This window comes from Oncorhynchus tshawytscha, linkage group LG28, assembly GCF_018296145.1.
Source record: "Oncorhynchus tshawytscha isolate Ot180627B linkage group LG28, Otsh_v2.0, whole genome shotgun sequence".
Taxonomy (NCBI): Eukaryota; Metazoa; Chordata; class Actinopteri; order Salmoniformes; family Salmonidae; genus Oncorhynchus; species Oncorhynchus tshawytscha.
Genome location: NC_056456.1, coordinates 22,995,487 through 23,016,632, shown reverse-complemented (window position 1 = coordinate 23,016,632; position 21,146 = coordinate 22,995,487). Strand labels below are relative to the sequence as shown.

The following is a 21,146-nucleotide window of genomic DNA, read 5'->3' as shown; positions in this document are numbered from 1 at the left end:
TGATAAAGCCACATTTTGAAGTCTCTAATGTTCTCTTCTTGGTGCCTTTGAAAATATTCAAATGAACATAAGTATTGATTGGAACCAGAGGATGCAGAATGCATCATCTCCCTGGCAGGAAGTGGAATGAGAAACTTTTTGAAACAGATTGTTTTAGTCTCCTACTTTTAAATGATGTACAGTATGTTTTTCGGATAAAGAAGAAAAGCTACAGTTAATAAAAAAAATATATAAAGATTTGCATAAAGCCAATATACACCCCCCTCCGTATTTATTTGGACAGTCAAGCTTCATTTTTAAAAATGTGTCTATACTCATTTGCATTTTGGCAAATGTTTTATATGAGGCGGCCGTACATAATGTCACTTTTTTTTATATCTAGTTCCCCCATTTGAAGTTTCAAATAGTCATAAGTATTTGGATAAATTCACTTATATTGTACTAAAGTAGTCGAAAGTTTAGAATTTGGTCCCATACAATAGAGTGCTCTCAAGACCTCAAGGAAGAGAGACATGAATGACCAGAGTGCGGCCCCTGGAGCCTTATATAAAAGATTGTATTTTATATTGACAAGATAGTCAAGTGACCACTCACTCTAACAATGGAAATACATGTCCTCAAAGATGAAGGCAGAGGGGAGGAGGCGAGATCAGGTGAGACCATTCTAGCCAATGAGAGGGCAGACACGTGTGAACAACAGGCCATAGAGATAGATAGAGGACTCATCTTTGTTTCTGTGCCATTATAGTGCCATTGAGGCTATCTTGATTTTAAAGTAGACAATTGTATTCTTCTTCATTGGCTGATTGCTCCCAACTCATAGGAATCTCCACCCAGTTGACCACTTTAAAATGGTGGAAGCCCTCAATGGCAATGTCCATGCTAAAACGTGTTATATCCATGATGAGTCCTCTTATCTTAATGAAAACAGGCACATCTCTGATATAATTGTTTTTAAATAAAAGTTGCCCGAAATGCCATGTGCATCCACTTATATCAGTGTATTCGTTAACAACCTAAGCATTATGAAACTTTTATTCAATCAAATAAACCTCATGTAGCAAATTACCAATAAAAAATGTTGTTGACCAAATTCGACACACTCATTGACCTTCATACAAAAAACATTTTCATGGCCAGTTTTTGGTGGAGTAAAACCTCTCGCTTAGCCTCTTCCTCTCTGCTTATATTGAGCAGGGTCCCCCCCCTCCTTTGCCACACGATTTGTCTGTCTACGACAGACGCTGTTTGCTTATCCAGCTAATTCCCATTGTGAGACACCTCACTCTATTATCAGAGAACAGGGGTTACGCAAGTAACCTTAACATTTTACCTGTGGATTATTTGTTTGAATCTCAGGTATTACAGGATTACAAAGGATTACGTGTTGAACAACATTATGAGTTCAAATGTTAAAACTGATACGTTACTTTACCTGAGGCACTGTGATTGGTTCTGTTATCAAAATAAGGGAAGCAAGTTGTGATGCAGTATTTTTTACGTAGCATAGTTTAATCTTAGTTGTCGGACATCTGATGTGGGCCATTCTTCCTGTGGGGTTCTTTACAACATGTTTCTTTGTCAATATGCTGTGTTATACACACAATGATCTGTGAGTTACATCAGCACAAGCTTGCTATTTAGGCTTGCAAATACCACCTACAGAACCCGATATGTTAAGTCTAGCATTTTTGCTTGAACTATGACAAATGTAACTTCATCCCCCTACAGTAGATCTCAGCATGTCCATCAGTTTCTGACCAGTGTTTTTTCTATGTTATCTTGCAGCTTGGCGAGGACACCTTCAACAGAGCCAAGCTCCTGAATGTGGGCTACACCGAGGCTCTGAAGGATGCAGAGTATGACTGCTTCATCTTCAGCGACGTGGACCTCATCCCTATGGACGACCGTAACCTCTACCACTGTTACGACCAGCCACGACACTTTGCCATCGCTATGGACAAGTTTGGCTTCAGGTAGGTCAACTTTATTATGTACTGTCACTCACACGTATATTTACTCTGAGTGAAATCTGTTATTCGTTTTTCAAGCCTATATTCTCCAAACTCCTAGCATCTTATGTTTATTGATTTGGTAATGTGGATGCTTTTAAATGGATAGAATACAACAGGTGTAGTCCTTACAGTGAAATGCTTACTTACAACCCCTTAACCAACAATGCAGTTTTAAGAAAATACCAACAAAAAAAGTAAGAGATAACAATAACAAATAATTAAAGAGCAGCAGTAAAATAACAATAGCGGAGCTCTATACAGGGGGTACCTGTACAGTCAATGTGGAGACTATATACAGGGGGTACCTGTACAGTCAATGTGGAGACTATATACAGGGGGTACCTGTACAGTCAATGTGGAGACTATATACAGGGGGTACCTGTACAGTCAATGTGGAGACTATATACAGGGGGTACCTGTACAGTCAATGTGGAGACTATATACAGGGGGTACCTGTACAGTCAATGTGGAGACTATATACAGGGGGTACCTGTACAGAGTCAATGTGGAGACTATATACAGGGGGTACCTGTACAGTCAATGTGGAGACTATATACAGGGGGTACCTGTACAGTCAATGTGGAGACTATATACAGGGGGTACCTGTACAGAGTCAATGTGGAGACTATATACAGGGGTACCTGTACAGTCAATGTGGAGACTATATACAGGGGGTACCTGTACAGTCAATGTGGAGACTATATACAGGGGTACCTGTACAGAGTCAATGTGGAGACTATATACAGGGGGTACCTGTACAGTCAATGTGGAGACTATATACAGGGGGTACCTGTACAGAGTCAATGTGGAGGCTATATACAGGGGGTACCTGTACAGAGTCAATGTGGAGACTATATACAGGGGGTACCTGTACAGTCAATGTGGAGACTATATACATGTGGAGGGGGTACCTGTACAGTCAATGTGGAGACTATATACAGGGGGTACCTGTACAGAGTCAATGTGGAGACTATATACAGGGGGTACATGTACAGAGTCAATGTGGAGACTATATACAGGGGGTACCTGTACAGTCAATGTGGAGACTATATACAGGGGGTATATAGAGTCAATGTGGAGACTATATACAGGGGGTACCTGTACAGAGTCAATGTGGAGACTATATACAGGGGGTACCTGTACAGAGTCAATGTGGAGACTATATAAAGGGGGTACATGTACAGAGTCAATGTGGAGACTGTACAGGTACCCCCTGTATATAGAGTCAATGTGGAGGCTATATACAGGGGGTACCTGTACAGGATCAATGTGGAGACTATATACAGGGGGTACCTGTACAGAGTCAATGTGGAGACTATATACAGGGGGTACCTGTACAGTCAATGTGGAGACTATATACAGGGGGTACCTGTACAGAGTCAATGTGGAGGCTATATACAGGGGGTACCTGTACAGTCAATGTGGAGACTATATACAGGGGGTACCTGTACAGAGTCAATGTGGAGACTATATAAAGGGGGTACATGTACAGAGTCAATGTGGAGACTGTACAGGTACCCCCTGTATATAGAGTCAATGTGGAGGCTATATACAGGGGGTACCTGTACAGGATCAATGTGGAGACTATATACAGGGGGTACCTGTACAGAGTCAATGTGGAGACTATATACAGGGGGTACCTGTACAGAGTCAATGTGGAGGCTATATACAGGGGGTACCTGTACAGAGTCAATATGGAGGCTATATACAGAGATTACCTTTACAGAGTCAATGTGGAGGCTATATACAGAGGTTACCTTTACAGAGTCAATGTGGAGGCTATATACAGAGATTACCTTTACAGAGTCAATGTGGAGGCTATATACAGAGGTTACCTTTACAGAGTCAATGTGTGGGGACACAAGTGTCTAACGCTTACACTTCAATTTTAGGGAGGTTTAAAGAAACATTATGATATGAAGAAAATGTATTTCAGAAGAACAGAACATGAGTTGTCATACTGTATGCTATCTCGCTATGTGTCATGCCATAGGCTTGTTCTTTTAGCTGACAAAATATGTTATATATATATATATATAGGACAAAACACACATCACAACAAGAGAGAGAACACAACACTACATAAAGAGAGACCTAAGACAACAACATAACATGTCTGCAACACATGAAAACACAGCATGGTAGCAACACAACACGACAACAACATGGTAGCAACACATGGCAGCAGCACAACATGGTAGCAGCATAAAACATGGTACAAATATTATTGTGCACAGACAACAGCACAAAGGGCAAGAAGGTAGAGACAACAATACATCACGCAAAGCAGCCACAACTGTCAGTAAGAGTGACCATGATTGAGTCTTTGAATGAAGAGATTGAGATAAAACTGTTCAGTTTGAGTGTTTGTTGCAGCTCGTTCCAGTCGCTAGCTGCAGCTAACTGAAAAGAGGAGCGACCCAGGGATGTCTGTGCTTTGGGGACATTTAACAGAATGTGACTGTCAGAAAGAGTGTTGTATGTGGAGGATGAGGGCTGCAGTAGATATCTCAGATGGGGGGGAGTGAGGCCTAAGAGGGTTTTATAAATAAGCATCAACCAGTGGGTCTTGCAACTGGTATACAGAGATTACCAGTTTACAGAGGAGTATAGAGTGCAGTGATGTGTCCAATAAGGAGCCTTGGTGGCAAATCTGATTGCCAAATGGTAAAGAACATCTAGCCGCTCGAGAGCACCCTTTCCTGCCGATCTATAAATTAAGTCTCCGTAATTTAGCATGGGTAGGATGGTCATCTGAATCAGGGTTAGTTTGGCAACTGGGGTGAAAGAGGAACGATTGCAATAGAGCAAACCAAGTCTAGATTTAACTTTAGCCAGCAGCTTTGATATGTGCTGAGAGAAGGACAGTGAACCATCTAGCCATACTCCCAAGTACTTGTATTAGGTGACTACCTCAAGCTCTAAACCCTCAGAAGTAGTTATCACACCTGTGGGGAGAGGGGCATTCTCCTTAAGAAACCAAATGACCTTTGTTTTGGAGGTGTTCAGAACAAGGTTAAGGGCAGAGAAAGCTTGTTGGACACTAAGAAAGCTTGTTGGACACTAAGAAAGCTTTGTTGTAGAGCGTTTTACAGAAAATCCAGGGAGGAGCCAGCTGAGTATAAGACATATAAATGGATGAGAGAGCTTCCTACTGCCTGAGCTTTGTTGTTGATGTAAATTGAGAAGAGCGTGGGGCCTAGGATCGAGCCTTGGGGTAACGCCTTGGTGACAGGCCGTGGCTGAGACAGCAGATGTTCTGACTTTATACACTGCACTCTTTGAAATAGGTAGTGAGCAAACCAGGCCAAAGACCCCTCAGAGACACCAATACTCATTAGCCGGCCCACAACAATGGAATGGTCTACCATATCAAAAGCTTTGCCAAGTCAATAGAAATAGCAGCACAACATTGCTTAGAATCAAGGGCAATGGTGACATCATTGAGGACCTTCAAGGTTGCAGTGACACATCCATAATCTGAGCGGAAACCAGATTGCATAGCCAAGAGAATACTATGGACATCAAGAAAGCCAGTCAGTTGATTATTGACAAGTTTTCCCAACACTTTTGATAAACAGGGCAAAATAGAAATAGGCTTATGACGAACCGTGGCTGCCTTCCAAGCAATGGGAGCCCAGAGAGGAGAGACAGGTTAAAAAGGTCAGAAATAGGCTTGGCGATGATAGGGGCAGCAACCTTTAAGAAGAAAGGGTCTAAACCATCTGACCCAGATGTTTTTTTGGGGTCAATTTTAAGGAGTTCCTTTAGCACCTCGGACTCAGTGACCACCTGCAGAGAGAAACTTTGTAGCAGGGGGAAAGAGGGAGGAGCATCAGGGCTAGTCGCACTAGAAGGGGTGGGAGATGAGTAAATGTTGAATGCGCAAGGAGGCTTGGTTGAGTCAAATAGGAATCCTGACTTAATGAAGTGGTGATTATAGAGCTCAGCCATGTGGTTCTTTTCAGTAACAACCACATCATCAACATTAAGGGACATGGGTAGCTGTGAAGGGTTTATTCTCAAGGTCTTTAATCATTTTAACCAGAACTTCTTGGGGTTATAACAATACCACTGAAAATATCAAAAAAGGTCAAAGCGTCTTCGACAGAGGGGATCAAACTGATTCTATATTATTTTACAGAGGCCATTTTGTGATGGAAGGCTTGCTCATTCATTTTTTTTTTACCAAGCATCTATGACAAATCAGGACAGGCCGTTTCACTGAGCTGCCAATACGAACACAGGCTGTAAAACAGTGATCACTAAGGTCATTACAGAAAATACCAGACTGATACCTGTCAGGATTATTTGTGAGGATAACATCGCGGAGAGTAGCCTTTTCTGGGTGTTTGGAGTCATACAATGTGGGATTGATAATAATCTGGGAAAGATTTAGGGAGCCCCATTGCTTTAGGACTTTAAGCATGTCCCAGTGGTTAAAGCATGTCCTAGGTTAGGTCACCTAGCAGGACAAATTCAGACTTAGTCTAAGGGGCCAGGAGAGAGCTTAGGGCAGGTAGTGTAAAGGCTGGTACTGATGAAGGACAATAGCACCCAGAAACAGTCAACAAAGAGCTATTTCAAAGTTTAATGCTTAAAACCAGCAAATAAAAGTGTTTGGGGACAGACTTGATGGAGACAATAGAACACTGAAGGTGATCCTTGGTAAAGATTGCCAATTCCCCACCTCTGGAAGATCTGTCTTGACGAAAAAAGTTATAACCAGAAAGGTTAACATCAGTATTCAAAACACTCTTCCTTAACCACATCTCAGTAATGACCAACACATCTGGATTGGGGCTGTGAACCCACACGTTCAATTAATCCATTTTAGGTAATAAGCTTCTAGTGTTAACGTTCAGAAAACCCAGGCTTTTATGAGAGCAGAAATCAGTGAAGCAGATTTGGGGCTAGCAACAGTAGATGGGCAACAGTGTACATGCACATTTCCAGATACCTAATTTCTACCAGCATGTCACATGTGCAACCAGAGGAGAAAAAAACAATAGATCACCTATACTCCACACACAGAGACGCATACAAAGCTCTCCCTCGTACTCTATTTGGAAAATCTGACCATAATTCTATCCTCCTGATTCCTGCCTACAAGCAAAAACTAGAGCAGGAAGTACCTGTGACTCTCTCAATGCGTAAGTGGTCAGATGACGCAGATGCTATGCTACAGGACTGTTTTGCTAGCACAGATTGGAATATGTTCTGGGATTCATTCAATGACTTTGAGGAGTACACCACCTCAGTCACCGGCTTCATCAATAAGTGCATTGACGATGTCGTCCCCACAGTGACCGTGCGTACATACCCCAACCAGAAGCCATGGATTACAGGTAACATCTGCACCGAGCTAAAGGCTAGAGCTGCCGCTTTCAAGGAGCGGAACACTAATCCAGACACTTATAAGAAATCCTGCTATGCCCTCAGACAAACCATCAGAGGCAAAGCATCAATACAGGACTAAGATTGAATCCTACTACACCGGCTCTGATGCTCGTCGGATGTGGCAGGGCTTGCAAAATGTTACAAACTACAAAGGGAAATCCAGCTGCAACCTGCCCAGATCCTCAAAAAGTTTTACAGCTGCACCATTGAGAGCATTCTGACCAGTTGCATCACCGCCTGGTATGTCAACTGGTCGGCATCCGGACGTAAGGTGCTACAGAGATTGTCAAAGACTCCAGTCACCCAAGTCATAGACTGTTCTCTCTGCTACTGCACAGCGAGTGGTACCGAAGCATCAAGTCTAGGTCCAAAAGGCTCCTTAACAGCTTCTACCCCCAAGCCATAAGACTGCTGAACAATTAATCAAATGGCTACCCAGACTATTTGCATTGACCCCCCCAGCCCTTGTTTTTATACTGCTGCTTCTCGCTGTTTATTATCTATGCATAGTCACTTTACCCCTACCTACATGTATAGATTACCACGACTAACCTGTACTCCCGCACATTAACTCAGTACCAATACCCCCTGTATATAGCCTCTTGTGAGGCATCTGTTTCTCAAACTAGACACTCTAATGTACTCAGTTGTGCAATGGGGCCTCCCACTCCTCTTTCTATTCTGGTTAGATCCAGTTTGCGCTGATCTGTGAAGGGAGTAGTACATAGCATTGTACCAGATCTTCAGTTTCTTGGGCATTTCTCACATGGAATAGCCTTCATTTCTCAGAACAAGAATTGACTGATGAGTTTCAAACAAAAGTCTTTGTTTCTGGCCATTTTGAGCCTGTAATCAAACCCACAAATGCTGATGCTCCAGATACTCAACTAGTCTAAAGAAGGCCAGTTTTATTGCTTCTTTAATCAATACAACAGTTTTCAGCTATGTTAACATAATTGCAAAAGGGTTTTCTAATGATCAATTAGCCTTTTAAAATGATAAACTTGGATTAGCTAACACAACGTGCCATTGGAACACAGGAGTGATGGTTGCTGATAATGGGCCTCTGTACGCCTATGTAGATATTCCATTAAAAATCAGCTGTTTCCAGCTACAATAGTCATATACAACATTAACAATGTCTACACTGTATTTATGATGCATTTTATGTTATTTTAAATGGACAAAAATGGGATTTTCTTTAAAAATCAAGGACATTTCTAAGTGACCCCAAACTTTTGAATGGTAGTGTACATGCATGCACACACACACACACACACACACACACACACACACACACACACACGCACAAACAGAAGGATTCTCTCTCCACACTGTTTGTGTGAAGGCTGCTGCTAAAGCAGATGGCCTCATTAGTGTTGTGCTTGTCGTCTTTAAACATGAAGCTGCCTGTCGCACACCAATCACCACTGGCCTGAGGCAGACTTCAGGGACCCGACATGCCACTGCTAACCTTCAGCACTGTACTGGAACATTACAGTGGGGCTCTGTAGAAGGGCTCTGTAGAAAGGCTCTGTGTGTCCCAAATGGAACCCTATTCCTTATAGAGTGCACTACTTTTGACCAGGGCCCATAGGGAATTGAGTCTATTTCTCCCTTTCCCAATATATTGTTAGCTTTAAGTCATGTGCGTAAACTAGAGTGCTTCACATCATGCGATTGTTCCCTACTTCTTAAAAAAAGCTATCTGAGCTAGCTGTAGAAGCAATACATTGTTAATATACTTGTATTTTGTTGATACTGTTCCATTGTTACACTATGCACATGAAATGCACGAATACATGTCTTGTTCTAATTTTCACTTGTCTTGAATGCAATACAGTAGAGTATCCATATTTGACAGGCTTGTTGTTTTGAAATGCCAGGATCTGTCGTGAAATTCAAAACTGACAACTGCCTCAATTCTTTGACAGTTCTTTTCTCTTGCAGGCTTCCTTATGCGGGGTACTTTGGCGGGGTTTCCGGGCTGAGCAAAAAACAGTTTCTCAAGATCAATGGCTTCCCCAACGAGTACTGGGGCTGGGGAGGAGAAGATGACGACATCTATAACAGGTAAGACTGCAGGGCAGAAAAATACATTTATAAAAACTCCCATCAATCCCAGCACCATACCAGAAAATGAATGCAGTCATTTTAGTTGACATTTCGATTATACATGTAGCTGATTCAGTAGTTTGTATATTAGGCAGAAAAACTACACTACCAAGGTCATTGCGTCAGTATTAGTCATTGCTACAAAGTGCCTGTACTTTAGAAGCTTTGAATTATTTAATGCTGATAACATTTTAAAGGCACCGATTATATATTACAAGAGTGAAGTGGGCACAGCTAATGTCTTGTTAAGCGCAGAATGTATGCTTGGCCTGTCATTTGACTTTATCATTGAAGTAGATTTTTTCTTGAATGTCAAGACAGAAAGTCATTGTTCATCCCGACCACGTTATCTCTCAGTGCTGCTTGCAGACGGTCCCGGTTTCATAGTGCACGTTTTTGTCAAACGATAGAGCAGCAGTTTCTCATTTTACTGACACTTGTTTTAGAGGAGAATAGATCGCTCTTTCATGTCATCTATCATCTTCCCTCTAGCTCGTGAGATATGTGACTTCCACCATTCCATCTACGAACCCAACTCTGTTGTGATAACACAAAACACAAAATAGGTAAATAGAGTGTTTGGAATTGGCCCCTTTCCGTGGGATGTGGGACGGTATACGGGTGATTACTGCATCACAGATAGAGTCTGGCAGGATGTGCGTTATGCGATAAAAGGAATCTTTCTTTGTGTGTGTCTGCCCCGAGCCCTCGCATCTGAAGAGAAGACATGATTGGAGGGAGGATGTTGGGGGAGTAAAATCTTTCACAGCTTGATAGTAGCTGCAGTCGAGTTGATCCATTAAGATTTCCCCAGAGATGCTTCCTTCAACAGACCAATTTCTTCCAGTAGATGATGTGAAATGCACTGGGATATTATCCTGCCCCATGCTGCACCCAATACATGAGTGTGAAGGCTAAAGTCAACGTCGTAGACACCAAAATAAGCATATAAAAAGAGCATGAAGGTTGTCTTTCATTGAAATCCAGAACCTTTTCAAGGCTCACTTGTTTTAAAGCCGTTTTATATAAAGCAATTTGAAATGCCCCTGAATATACACTGGGTGTCATGGCCAGGCAGGGACTGATGGTAAAGCCTGGTGTTAGGCTAGCGTGCAGCAGTGTGTAGACTCTGGCTGCGTCCCAAATGGCAACCTATTCCCTATACACGTTGTGCATTACTTTTGACCAGGGCACATGGGGCTCTGGTCAAAAGTAGTGCACTATATAGGGAATAGGGTGCCATTTGGGATGCAGACTCAAACGGGTCTGTGACTGGGGTGGTGGTGAAGGTCTCTTCCCCAGGCACCCAGGGAGATGGTGATGTGTGAGTGATGGGGTCTGTTGCTAGTGTCTCTCTTTCTCTTGTTCCACTGGCTCCTTCCTCTGGGTTCGCTGCAACAAAACACGGCATCTTCACCCAAATTGTGGCCAGCCAACACAATCACAGCTCGCGGGAGTCCATGTCCCTGTTCAGTACTATGCGGCCGTGCCCACAGTCTGTTGATCGGAGGTCCATGGGTGCCGGAGTGAGGGGATGTCAGTGACAGCACTCTTCCCTCTAACACTAGAAGCACCGAGGCAGTCATTTTGATTGTGTATGAATTTAAAATCGAAAAATCATGCCCCCTCCACCCATGACTTTTCCTTAATGAGTCTATTTAATGTTGTTAGAATTTCAATATCACGGACAGAATTTGTATTTAAAGCAGTTTTAAGAGGACGTGTCCCCCCCTGCCCCTCGTTCACCGGCAGTTAGCTGATGGCCCATCAAAACTACATCTTAACCATATTGAAACTCATTTCGCACATACAGTATAACAATAGAATTAGCCTAAAGACAAGATGGATTTGACAGTAGTCTGATGGATGACAATATTATCAATTGTCAAATTGAAGATTTGGTCCAGTGCAGCTTGGAATTGCACAGAGGCAGGGAAACGGAGCGTCAAAAAGTGACCATTTAAAATCCCCCTACAGTCACAAGCAGGTAAGACATTTTATTTCTAGAAAGTGAGAAACAAGGTTATTATAGTAAACTGAAGCTAAAACAGAAACTAATTACAAAAAAATGTATTTAGTCAAGTAAAATAAAATAATTTGGGCAAAAATGTAAAAATGTAATGGGGTTTTAAAGCTTTTTTTTTTTTTCAAGCTACTGAATGTGGTGAGTAAATACTACCAGGAGATGGCGATGTTACAAATAGGGCTAGTTTATGCATCACTATTAGTTTCTCGAGACAGATGGTTTATTTGCCTAGCTTACGATGCTCCAAGGTATGGAATATACGAGTCTACATTACTATCACTAGCTAACAGGTAAAGTATCGGCTAGGTAGCTAACTTGAGTCTTCTTACATGTACTACTGAGGTGAAAAAGCATTGGATTGGTGTAAACATGGGCGAGATAGGGTTTCCTTCCATCATATTTATTGCACCAGAGTCAGTGCTATTCCTTTGAAATCCAAGCCACGTTGAGAATGAGTTTATAATTCAAAGGGCCAATCAGCAATCATTGTAAATAAGAATTTGTTCTTAACTGACTTGTAACCACTCTAATAAATTATAGACAGAAGTATTGTTGCAAGGACGAACCATCTATGATATAAAAAAAATATTTAACCATGGGCTGTATTCAATCCATATCGCGGAAGTTCAGCGTCGCAGCATGATTGAAATGTAAAGGCAATGTTGGGAGACTGAATTCCCGGTAAACGCTGCAGATGTCGACTCAATCGGAAGTTACCTTCACATTTCTATCGTACCATCTGTAATGCTTCAGCGATACAGATGGAGTAGAGCCCCATGTTTTGAGGCTTTACAGTGTCCGTTTATTTTGTTTTTACAAACATTGGAGTAAAACAAGCTTATATTTTGGGTTCTGATGGGGAACGACACATGAGCTACGCTCATGAAGCATTTCTAAGTTATATTCTTCAAGAATCAATGGGTACATATCATTCATTTATATGTCCAAAAATGATTGTAGCAACTGCAGATTGCCACTTTAAACCTAACTTAACCTATGACCTGACCCATCACCGTATTACTACTGTTGCAAGAATTGACATAACAAACACACCGACAACTATGCAACAAAAACTGCTTCTAGCCTGGCCCACTCATGATTTCTGTCGCTAAGACTAAAACTAAAACTGAAACTAAATCATATTAAAAGGAATTATAAATATTTTTATACAACTGAATCTAAATAACAACTAGCAAATCAAGTATGTAAACTAATTGAAAGTAAACTAAATTCCAAATAAAATCGAAGAGAAATAAAAATGAGTATTCAAAAAATAAACTATAATGACCTTGGAGAGAAAGATCAGATTCTGAGGTTTCCAAAACACTTACCTTTGCCAAATATAAAATTGAAGAGATGAGTTGTATTTAAAAAATATAACTGTTGGGTGCACTCCACAGGTGAGCTTGCAGCAGCATATAGCTCAGGCTACTACTCAAAGACCAGTAACATAATACAACTTCAAATATGCTATTCTGTTCTTTTGTTTCCTAAGACCTGACAAAATTATAGTACTTTCTTTGTGATGGATTTAACACTTGAATTGTGGTTGTGTTTTAGTTAAATATTATATCTGTTTGGGCTTCTTGCGGTCAATTTGCAGTGTAGAAATGATTTGTGATTATGTTCAGGCCCCCCGACCAGCCCCCTCAAGAAAGAATCGGCCCACCGCTGAATCTAGTTAATGTTCCATGGCCTACAGTAACATAAACTAATGAAAATGCTGTTGTGTTCTTTTAAATATGTTTTTTTTCTTCGTATTCTAATGTTCACCAGGACCTTCATAAATGATTTTTTTCTTCGTATTCTAATGTTCACCAGGACCTTCATAAATGATTTTTTTCTTCATATTCTAATGTTCACCAGGACCTTCATAAATGATTTTTTTCTGATAACATACATGTATTTATTAGACTGTTAGAATGTTGCAGTCAAAATGACTGGTCATTGGCTCAGAACGGGATGGCTCGAGGCCAGGCTTTTCTAGTGTTAAAATCACATCCTCTATGTAGGCTAACCTATGACTTGTGGAGAGAGAAAGAGCGAGAGAGTGCTTCCTTTAATGACTGTACGATTCAGTGGGTTCAGCAGGCCTAGCACTGGCAGACTGGCCACACAATCCCAGATGGTAATAATAGCTGATGCCTCACACACATTGTGATGTAACACAACAGATCTTCCAGCAATGAGAGGGAGGCTTACTGGGATTAGAGTGATTAAGGGGAGTAGTGTGTTGACACACTGTAGTTCAGAAGAGGACAGTCACCAAGAATCTCTCCTTAGAGCAGTAAGGACTGGAGACTAAACAGGATTCGTTTTTTTTTTCATGAATCATGATGCACTCTGCTCTAGAATATGTTAAGAGTTCAACGTGTATTTTGTGATATTTGCATTTTATGTTTTTTTAACATCATATCTTGGTTATTTGCATAGGCTATACTGTAACTACAGTGGTAGTATAGCACTATTAGTGCTGAGGTGCGGTAGTGCACACACAACCTTGTGTGAACTGCATAATTGATTTAAGGTTGCAAGCAGGACAACAAAATATTGTGGGGAGTTCCTCATTTATTGTAGTGTTTTTGGTTCTGTGCCATGCTGTCAGAACCTGCTGGGAAAAATCCCTTATGATTTGCTTGGAGGGAATAACTCGCGTTACAGACAGTGCCAACTTCTCCAACAACGATGACTCCTTTTTAACAATCGTACCTCTTCATAAATATGTCTGGGTTGATTTACCCCCCACCCAAATAAACAGCTAAAGAGGAAAAAAGTGGTGATTTTCAAGCCTTTTTTTATGGGCTACCTTGAACTTTGTTGAAGGTCCTCACTATACAGTTTCATTGAGTGAAGGACGGGAGGGTAGACAGAAATAGCTGGAGGTGATGTTGGCAGTAGTGGGGAAACAGATAGATGACACTGTTTTCCCTGGTTCCCTTAGAGCCCATTCACCCTGAGACCAGCAACCAGAATGGAAGGAAACTTAAAAAGCTCTGTCTTTGTCACCCCTCTTGGGCATGTACGTACAACTGAAGAGTAGCAGATCCATCCAGTGTCTTGGATGGGCAACTCCTTGACTGTCAGCATCTGTGCAGTGAAACACAAGGCCCTGGAGGGACAGTTAGTTCCCTCATATTTACTTCTACTACTAAGCTAGATGACTGACTGTCTCTGGTGACAGACAGACAGGCTCTCCCTGACCTAAATATACACCTAGCTGATACTGATGCCAACAGACAGATAGAGGGGAGACAATTTCAAGGAAGATTACTCAAGAAATATACAATCCCAAGTCATAGCCTATTTCAAATTGTGATAGTTTCTATTTTAAACACGGGCAGACTATCAAGTCTACATTTGGTCTGTCTGTAAAAGAGGGAGGGAGATAGAGGAGAAAAATGCCAGCCCTGGCAGGACTCTCATTTCTCTATTGCCCTCGTGTGGCTATTTCTAATTAGAGTGAGACAGGAGGGAGTGGACAGAGAGTTGGCAGGCAGCAGAGAGATAGAACCGCCGCAGTCAGCAAGACCATCACAGACAGTGCAAACACACTCTCAATCCAACATGAGCGATTTCAGCTTCGCTCCTCTCATCTCCTCGTCTCTCCCCACTGGCTTCTTTCTCAGCAGCACCCCTCTCATTTCGGCTCTGACAGAGTGAAATGAGGGGATGCCGCAGATTCCAATTCCCCTCGACTCCAAGAGTCTAATGCAATTAAGACTGTTGAGAAATGAAAAAAAAAAAGATGGAGACATTCTTAATCCAATCAGAAGGGCACGAGAGGCCAAATTAGCTGTCCAGACAGTCATATCAATACTACCACTGGGCCTCAGGAAAACAATGATTTCTTGTTAATTGTTTGTTGCAATATTTAACAGCTACATAGAGAGTGAATGATATCAGTGGCAATGTGAGAATAGTAAGGAAGTCAACGAAGGGACAAGCATTGCAATGTATGTACTGTATGCATTGCGAGAGAGCAACCATTTTGCAGCAGTGGAGGCTGCTGAGGGGAGGACAGCTTATAGTAATGGGTGGAAGGGAGTGAAGGGAATAGTATCAAACACATGCTTTTCATGTTTTCAATACCATTCTACTCGCTCTATTCCATCTGTTACACTCCATTCCAGCCATTATTATGAGCTGTCCTCCCCTCAGCAGCCTCCACTGTCAACCATACACAAAACTGACAATGTAATCATACTTCTGTTTCTCTTCCTTTCTCTGAGCCTGAATACTACTTTGTTACCCAGGGCAATGTAAATCTAGGACAACAGATATCTTACTCTTCAACAACGATAATTTTATCTCATTGTGCCTGAGAGGAATGAACATCACATCTGAAAATAATCTTCAGCGTTTTCAGAGTTTTGTTGTGCAAGGTCAAAGACTGGGTTTTTTTCCTCTCTATTTTCTTCCAGAAATGCTTTTGATTATATTATTATATTATATCGCTCAATACTCACTCTTCATCATTCCCCCTCTGATTGGTTTCAAAAGGTTTGATGGAGTTCAAGGAATCTGGTTCGGAATGAAAGCGCCCACAGATCCTTGGCACACAACGCTGTTCAATACGATTGAGCCAATTTTGTGTGCTCGCTGGGCTGAGACAGCAGGATGTTAAAACATGGAGGAAAGAAGTCAGGCTAATGGATGGAAGGGCGCGGCAGCACCACGTGGAGTCCCATAGCGTATGACCAAACAGAACAGTAAATGATGACAAAGAAACCTGTCAGACAGCCATGTTGTCTCATACAGTACATCTCAGGTCATGGACACGACATCCTACAATCACATCTTACAATCAATCAGGGTTTCTGGTTAAGGATGTTCCCGGAACGTGTCAGATTTCTTTCTCCTCAACTTGTCCTAAAGTAAAGAAATAGTCAAAAAGGATGTATGCCTAACCTCCTACTGATGTCTGTAAATGTTCTTTTGTTAGAAAGAATCGAGTGAAATAAATGATTTTGAATGTACATCCAGACACTTGTCTTAATTTAACTCTAGGGTAGTCCTTTGGGCCCAATATCTTCAGCTTACAGTACAAACTAAGTGCCATAGTATTGATTAACTCACACATGGATTACCCAGGCGAGGCTAACCATTGATTGAGAGATAGAGCTGAGACTGAGCTCTGTGCCCATCCCTCTACCTGCCCTCTTATATCCTTGAAATCACTGCAGTTGGTTGGAGCTTTTTCCACCTGATACCTTGAAACCACAGTTAACACTGCAGAATGCCTTGAAGCCAAAGAAGTCACTGAATAGTTCAGTTTCCAGCTAGTATGTAACTGGCCTGAAGTGGATGGTAATCATGTAGGTGTACAGAACTTGACACAGACCCAGATGACCATTTAGTTCTAGTAGCTTTTACCAAGCTCTAAATGAGTGAGGTAAAGTATACATACCTATTCTGGTTACAAATAGTAGGTTGCATCCCAGGTGTCACTCTATTCCCTACAGAGTGCACTACTTTTGACCAGAGCAATGTGAGTCCTGGTCAAAATGTGTGCACTATATTTGGAATAGGGTGCCATTTGGGATGCGGGCTGTTTTTTTCCTCCAATATTTCCCTCAATTAATCCTTAGTGATGTTGTTTCTGGGTCAGGAATACACAAGGAGATTATTTCAAATCAACTCTCTGCATTACCAGGCCTCCTCGTTGGTGTTAATGGAAGAAAAAAGCTGCAAGCCCTAGCACACGGAAACAGACAGACAGACACTGTTTATGTTATCGATCTCCATCATGTACTAGGAAGGAAGAGGAAGGTCCAGAGACGGAAGCAGCAGCTAACCTATCGCTTAAGCTGGAGCAGCGGGATGCTCACATGACCGATTGTTGTCTCCAGGGGTTCCACACAGATAAAGAGCCAAATGGGGAGATTATAATGACCCGATTGTTCAAGCAGTCAAGCAGCTGGAAGCAGCATTTTACTCAAACAAATGCCTTTGTTTTCCAAGACAGTTAGCAAGGCTGCTTTGACTGGTCCCTTCAGGAACGCTAAGAGACACTTAATGGGAAGAGTCTGAGTTTTCTTCAATATGTTCTACTGAATTTGTATTCAAAAATGTTTTTTTTGACTCGCTTGGCATTTTCTTCTCATATGTTCTAATGAGGCTTTGATGGCAAGATGCAGAAGCAATGTGTTTTGCTGGTTGTTTGTCAGTCAGTAAGAGCGAGGCCCACAGATACAAACTGTAATATCAAGGTTGGCTGCACCAATAACACAGGAGATCCAGCATGAATCAGAGCATTACAGAGAGAAATAAAACCATTTCATCCCATCTTGGGAACCTAACATTGTAAACATCCAAACACACACAAGGTTCCATATCACTGCGTAAAGGAATATACAGTAATTTCTTATTTTCCTCCCTCTAATTCTAGAATAGGCTTTAGTTTGTACTGGTTGTCTACAGTCAGTGCCTTGCTTTAACCCATTTTTGTCGCATTACAGCTGAAGCTTAACTTGAGATTGCTATGACAGTGTCTGGTCATGGCTGGCATTGCTACAGCAGTTTTGGAGCGGTTATGACTTATATTTCTATGGCTGTAAGTGTGATTATGGTTACCAATTGGAAACCTATTTCCTATGTAGTGCACTGCTTTTGACCAGTGTCAATAGGGCTCTGGTCAAAAGTAGTGCACTATGTAGGGAATAGGGTGCCTTTTGGGATGAAAACTCGGATCCTTTCTAAACCATGACTCTGTTGTAGGATCACCCTCAACGGGATGAAGGTGGTTCGACCGGACGTCCGGATCGGCCGCTACAGGATGATCAAACACGAAAGAGACAAGCACAATGAACCCAACCCACAAAGGTTTTGTATTTGATTTCTATATTTTCCTCTCTAGACACAAGCCTGGTTCCAGATCTGTTTGTGCTGTCTTGCCAACAATGACATAGGAGTTGTCATGACAGCATAAAACAGATCTGGGATCAGACTTTTCCTAGGGATCTTTTTCCCGAAGGTACAGAAAGTACAGGTACTGTAGCTGTTGTTTGCCTGGTTTCCAAAGTTGTCTTTTTGATAAAGGTTGCATCACACTCAACACATTATAATACCAGCTCGCGGTTATAAGGCTGCTCTAAGATGAATCTCACATGTCATATCCCATAGATTTGGCTGGAAAATAACAACTCATAACACTTATCATAGAAATGGATTATCATTGTTTATTCACTGCTAAGAGGGCTCTTTCATACATGAATAGACAACCCATCAATGACTCTAAAAAGAGCAGATCGATAACAGCATGGCTATATGCAGCGCTGTTAGTTGTGATTGTTGCCAAACCCCAGAACCCTACAGAGCTGAGCTGCAATTTGCAAAACATTATTATGGCATAGCATGAGTGCACACACTGTAGAAGTTACAGACTGTTATTGATCACATCCAGCCCCATTGCTGGCTCTTACCATGCTCTGAAGGCTAAATAACCACGGGGAGGCCATTTCATCCTCGGCCTGATCTTGGTTCTGTTAGTTTTCCATGAACTCCCACTCCCTATGATTTCCAATGTGTGAAGATAACAGCCACAGAAGACAACGCTCATTTTGATGAGTGCCTCAGACAATACTAATAATGAACCAATGAAGAGCCCGTGCATAGCTAGCACGAGAGCCTAATAAACAAATTTCCATGGGAGAATGTAAATGAATTAGTTGTTGTTGCTGCGCCTAATGAATTGAAACATGTTGATGTAAGAGGGGTTTGCTGTGCTGACATAACCAGGGAAGCTTGCTGTTGTCTGTTTGGCTTGTGGCTGTGTGGCAGGTGGAAGGGTTGATAGATACTGATCTAAGTACTTACCATGCAATCCCAATCAACATGCTTCCGAATGGCACCCTCTTCCCTTTACAGTGCACTGCCACATGGCCTGGTCTAAAGTAGTTCACTCTAGGGAATAGGGTGCCTTGAACCTAACATGTGCCTAATATGTACCGTCACTTGTAACATATTCCTTAAATATGTAGCTGTCCTGCATGAACACACTGTGATGTATGTACAGTCTTGGGTCATTTAGTATAGGACATACTATCAGAAATGAATAACAAGGCTTGTTTTTGTAGAAATGAAAGTGTGTCATGTCACCTAGGCTACTCTAATATGGGTCAGAGTTATTACTTGCTGAATTGACACCAGTTGAGTTCTATAGACAACAAGAGCAGGGTCGACATCCGGTGCCATTGGCTTTATGACAACCAATACATCAGAGACTAATTTGAAGGAATCTGTCGCTGACTTGCTGTGTGATGGATTTGAAGGAATCTGTCGCTGACTTGCTGTGTGATGGAGACAGAGAGAGAGAGAGACCTTCATCCTTTGACTGACATTTCCAGCACTTTATTCTCCAGCCTGACTTGATTCTGATCCATGAGCCTCGGCTTTCGCGAAAGTTGTCTTGGACAGAATTTATTTTGGGCCAATAAATAATTAATAAATGCCAGGAAGAGGAAAGATAGACAGAGATACCCCTATTAGGGAAACCTCCCTAAAATTGTTTTTTGTTCCTCCTTTGGGGATTATTTGAAGTGTTTTGATTCATAAAATAATACATTTGGGTTTTAAAATAGAGGGAAGTAGAAAGCCCTTGAAGGGTCTGGGCTTTTATAGCCAAACCTTTTAGCGAGAGAGCGCTTCTAAAAATTCTAACAGCGTATTGGGAAAGGGAAAGGGGAATGTGTCTTCCGCATCTGAATCAGAGAGGTGCAGGGGGCTGCCTTAATTGGTGTCCATGTCATCGGCGCCCGGGGAGCAGGTGTTGTTGGTTGGTTAACTGCCTTGCTCAAGGGCAGAGCGGCAGATTTTATGGTTAGGGCCTTTAGCCCGGTTCCCTGGAGTTAAGTTATTAAGGTCGCTGATGTTTTCAAGGTCCAAAGGGCAGAGCGACAGATTTTATGGTTAGGGCCTTTAGCCCGGTTCCCTGGAGTTAAGTTATTAAGGTCCAATGCTGACTTTGTTATCTCAATACCAAATAATTTCCGGGTAACAATTAAATACCTTACTGTGATTGTTTTCAATTAAAATGTTCAAAAAGAAGCAAAAATAGCATCTTAGCAAAATGCAATTTCTCAAAGAAGACTTGGACAGTCTGGGAGTGGTCAGAGCGAGGGGCCTAATTGGAGTGCGAAGGATGTGTCACCTGAAAACTAGCTGTTATTGGCATAAAGGAGAGCAAACTCTTCGTTATTGGTCTATTAACTTAAACCCCACCCAGCCAAACAAGCTGACATTTCAGGCTGTCTTTTCAAACAGCGCTTACACTAAAAGTTCATGATCATAATTTTCACAATTTCACAGTATCATTCCAACCTCATAGTGTGGCAATATACAGGTAACTGCCTAAATAAAGGAAACTCCAACATAAAGTGTCTTAGTAAGACGTTTGGCCACCACGGGCCAGAACAGCTTCAATGCACCTTGACATAGATTCTACTAGTGTCTTGAACTCTATTGGAGGGATGCGACACCATTCTTCCACAAGGTAAATCACGTTTTTGACTCTACTGCCCCTAATATGCCCATATACTCACGATGTGTGTCGTACTTAGAGACAGGCTGCACAGGAGGAGCATTAAGTGTCA

At 41.8% G+C, this 21,146-nt stretch overlaps 1 protein-coding gene across 1 annotated transcript in view; it reads left to right on the top strand.

Moving 5' to 3' along the window:
* The window catches only part of b4galt2 (UDP-Gal:betaGlcNAc beta 1,4- galactosyltransferase, polypeptide 2), a 137,863-nt gene that overhangs the window by 111,689 nt on the left and 5,028 nt on the right, over window positions 1-21,146 (top strand). The window contains exons 4-6 of the mRNA XM_024391634.1: window positions 1,789-1,976; window positions 9,366-9,488; window positions 18,274-18,378. Coding sequence (XP_024247402.1) covers window positions 1,789-1,976; window positions 9,366-9,488; window positions 18,274-18,378 — 416 coding nt within the window. The remainder of the gene's footprint in view (window positions 1-1,788; window positions 1,977-9,365; window positions 9,489-18,273; window positions 18,379-21,146) is intronic.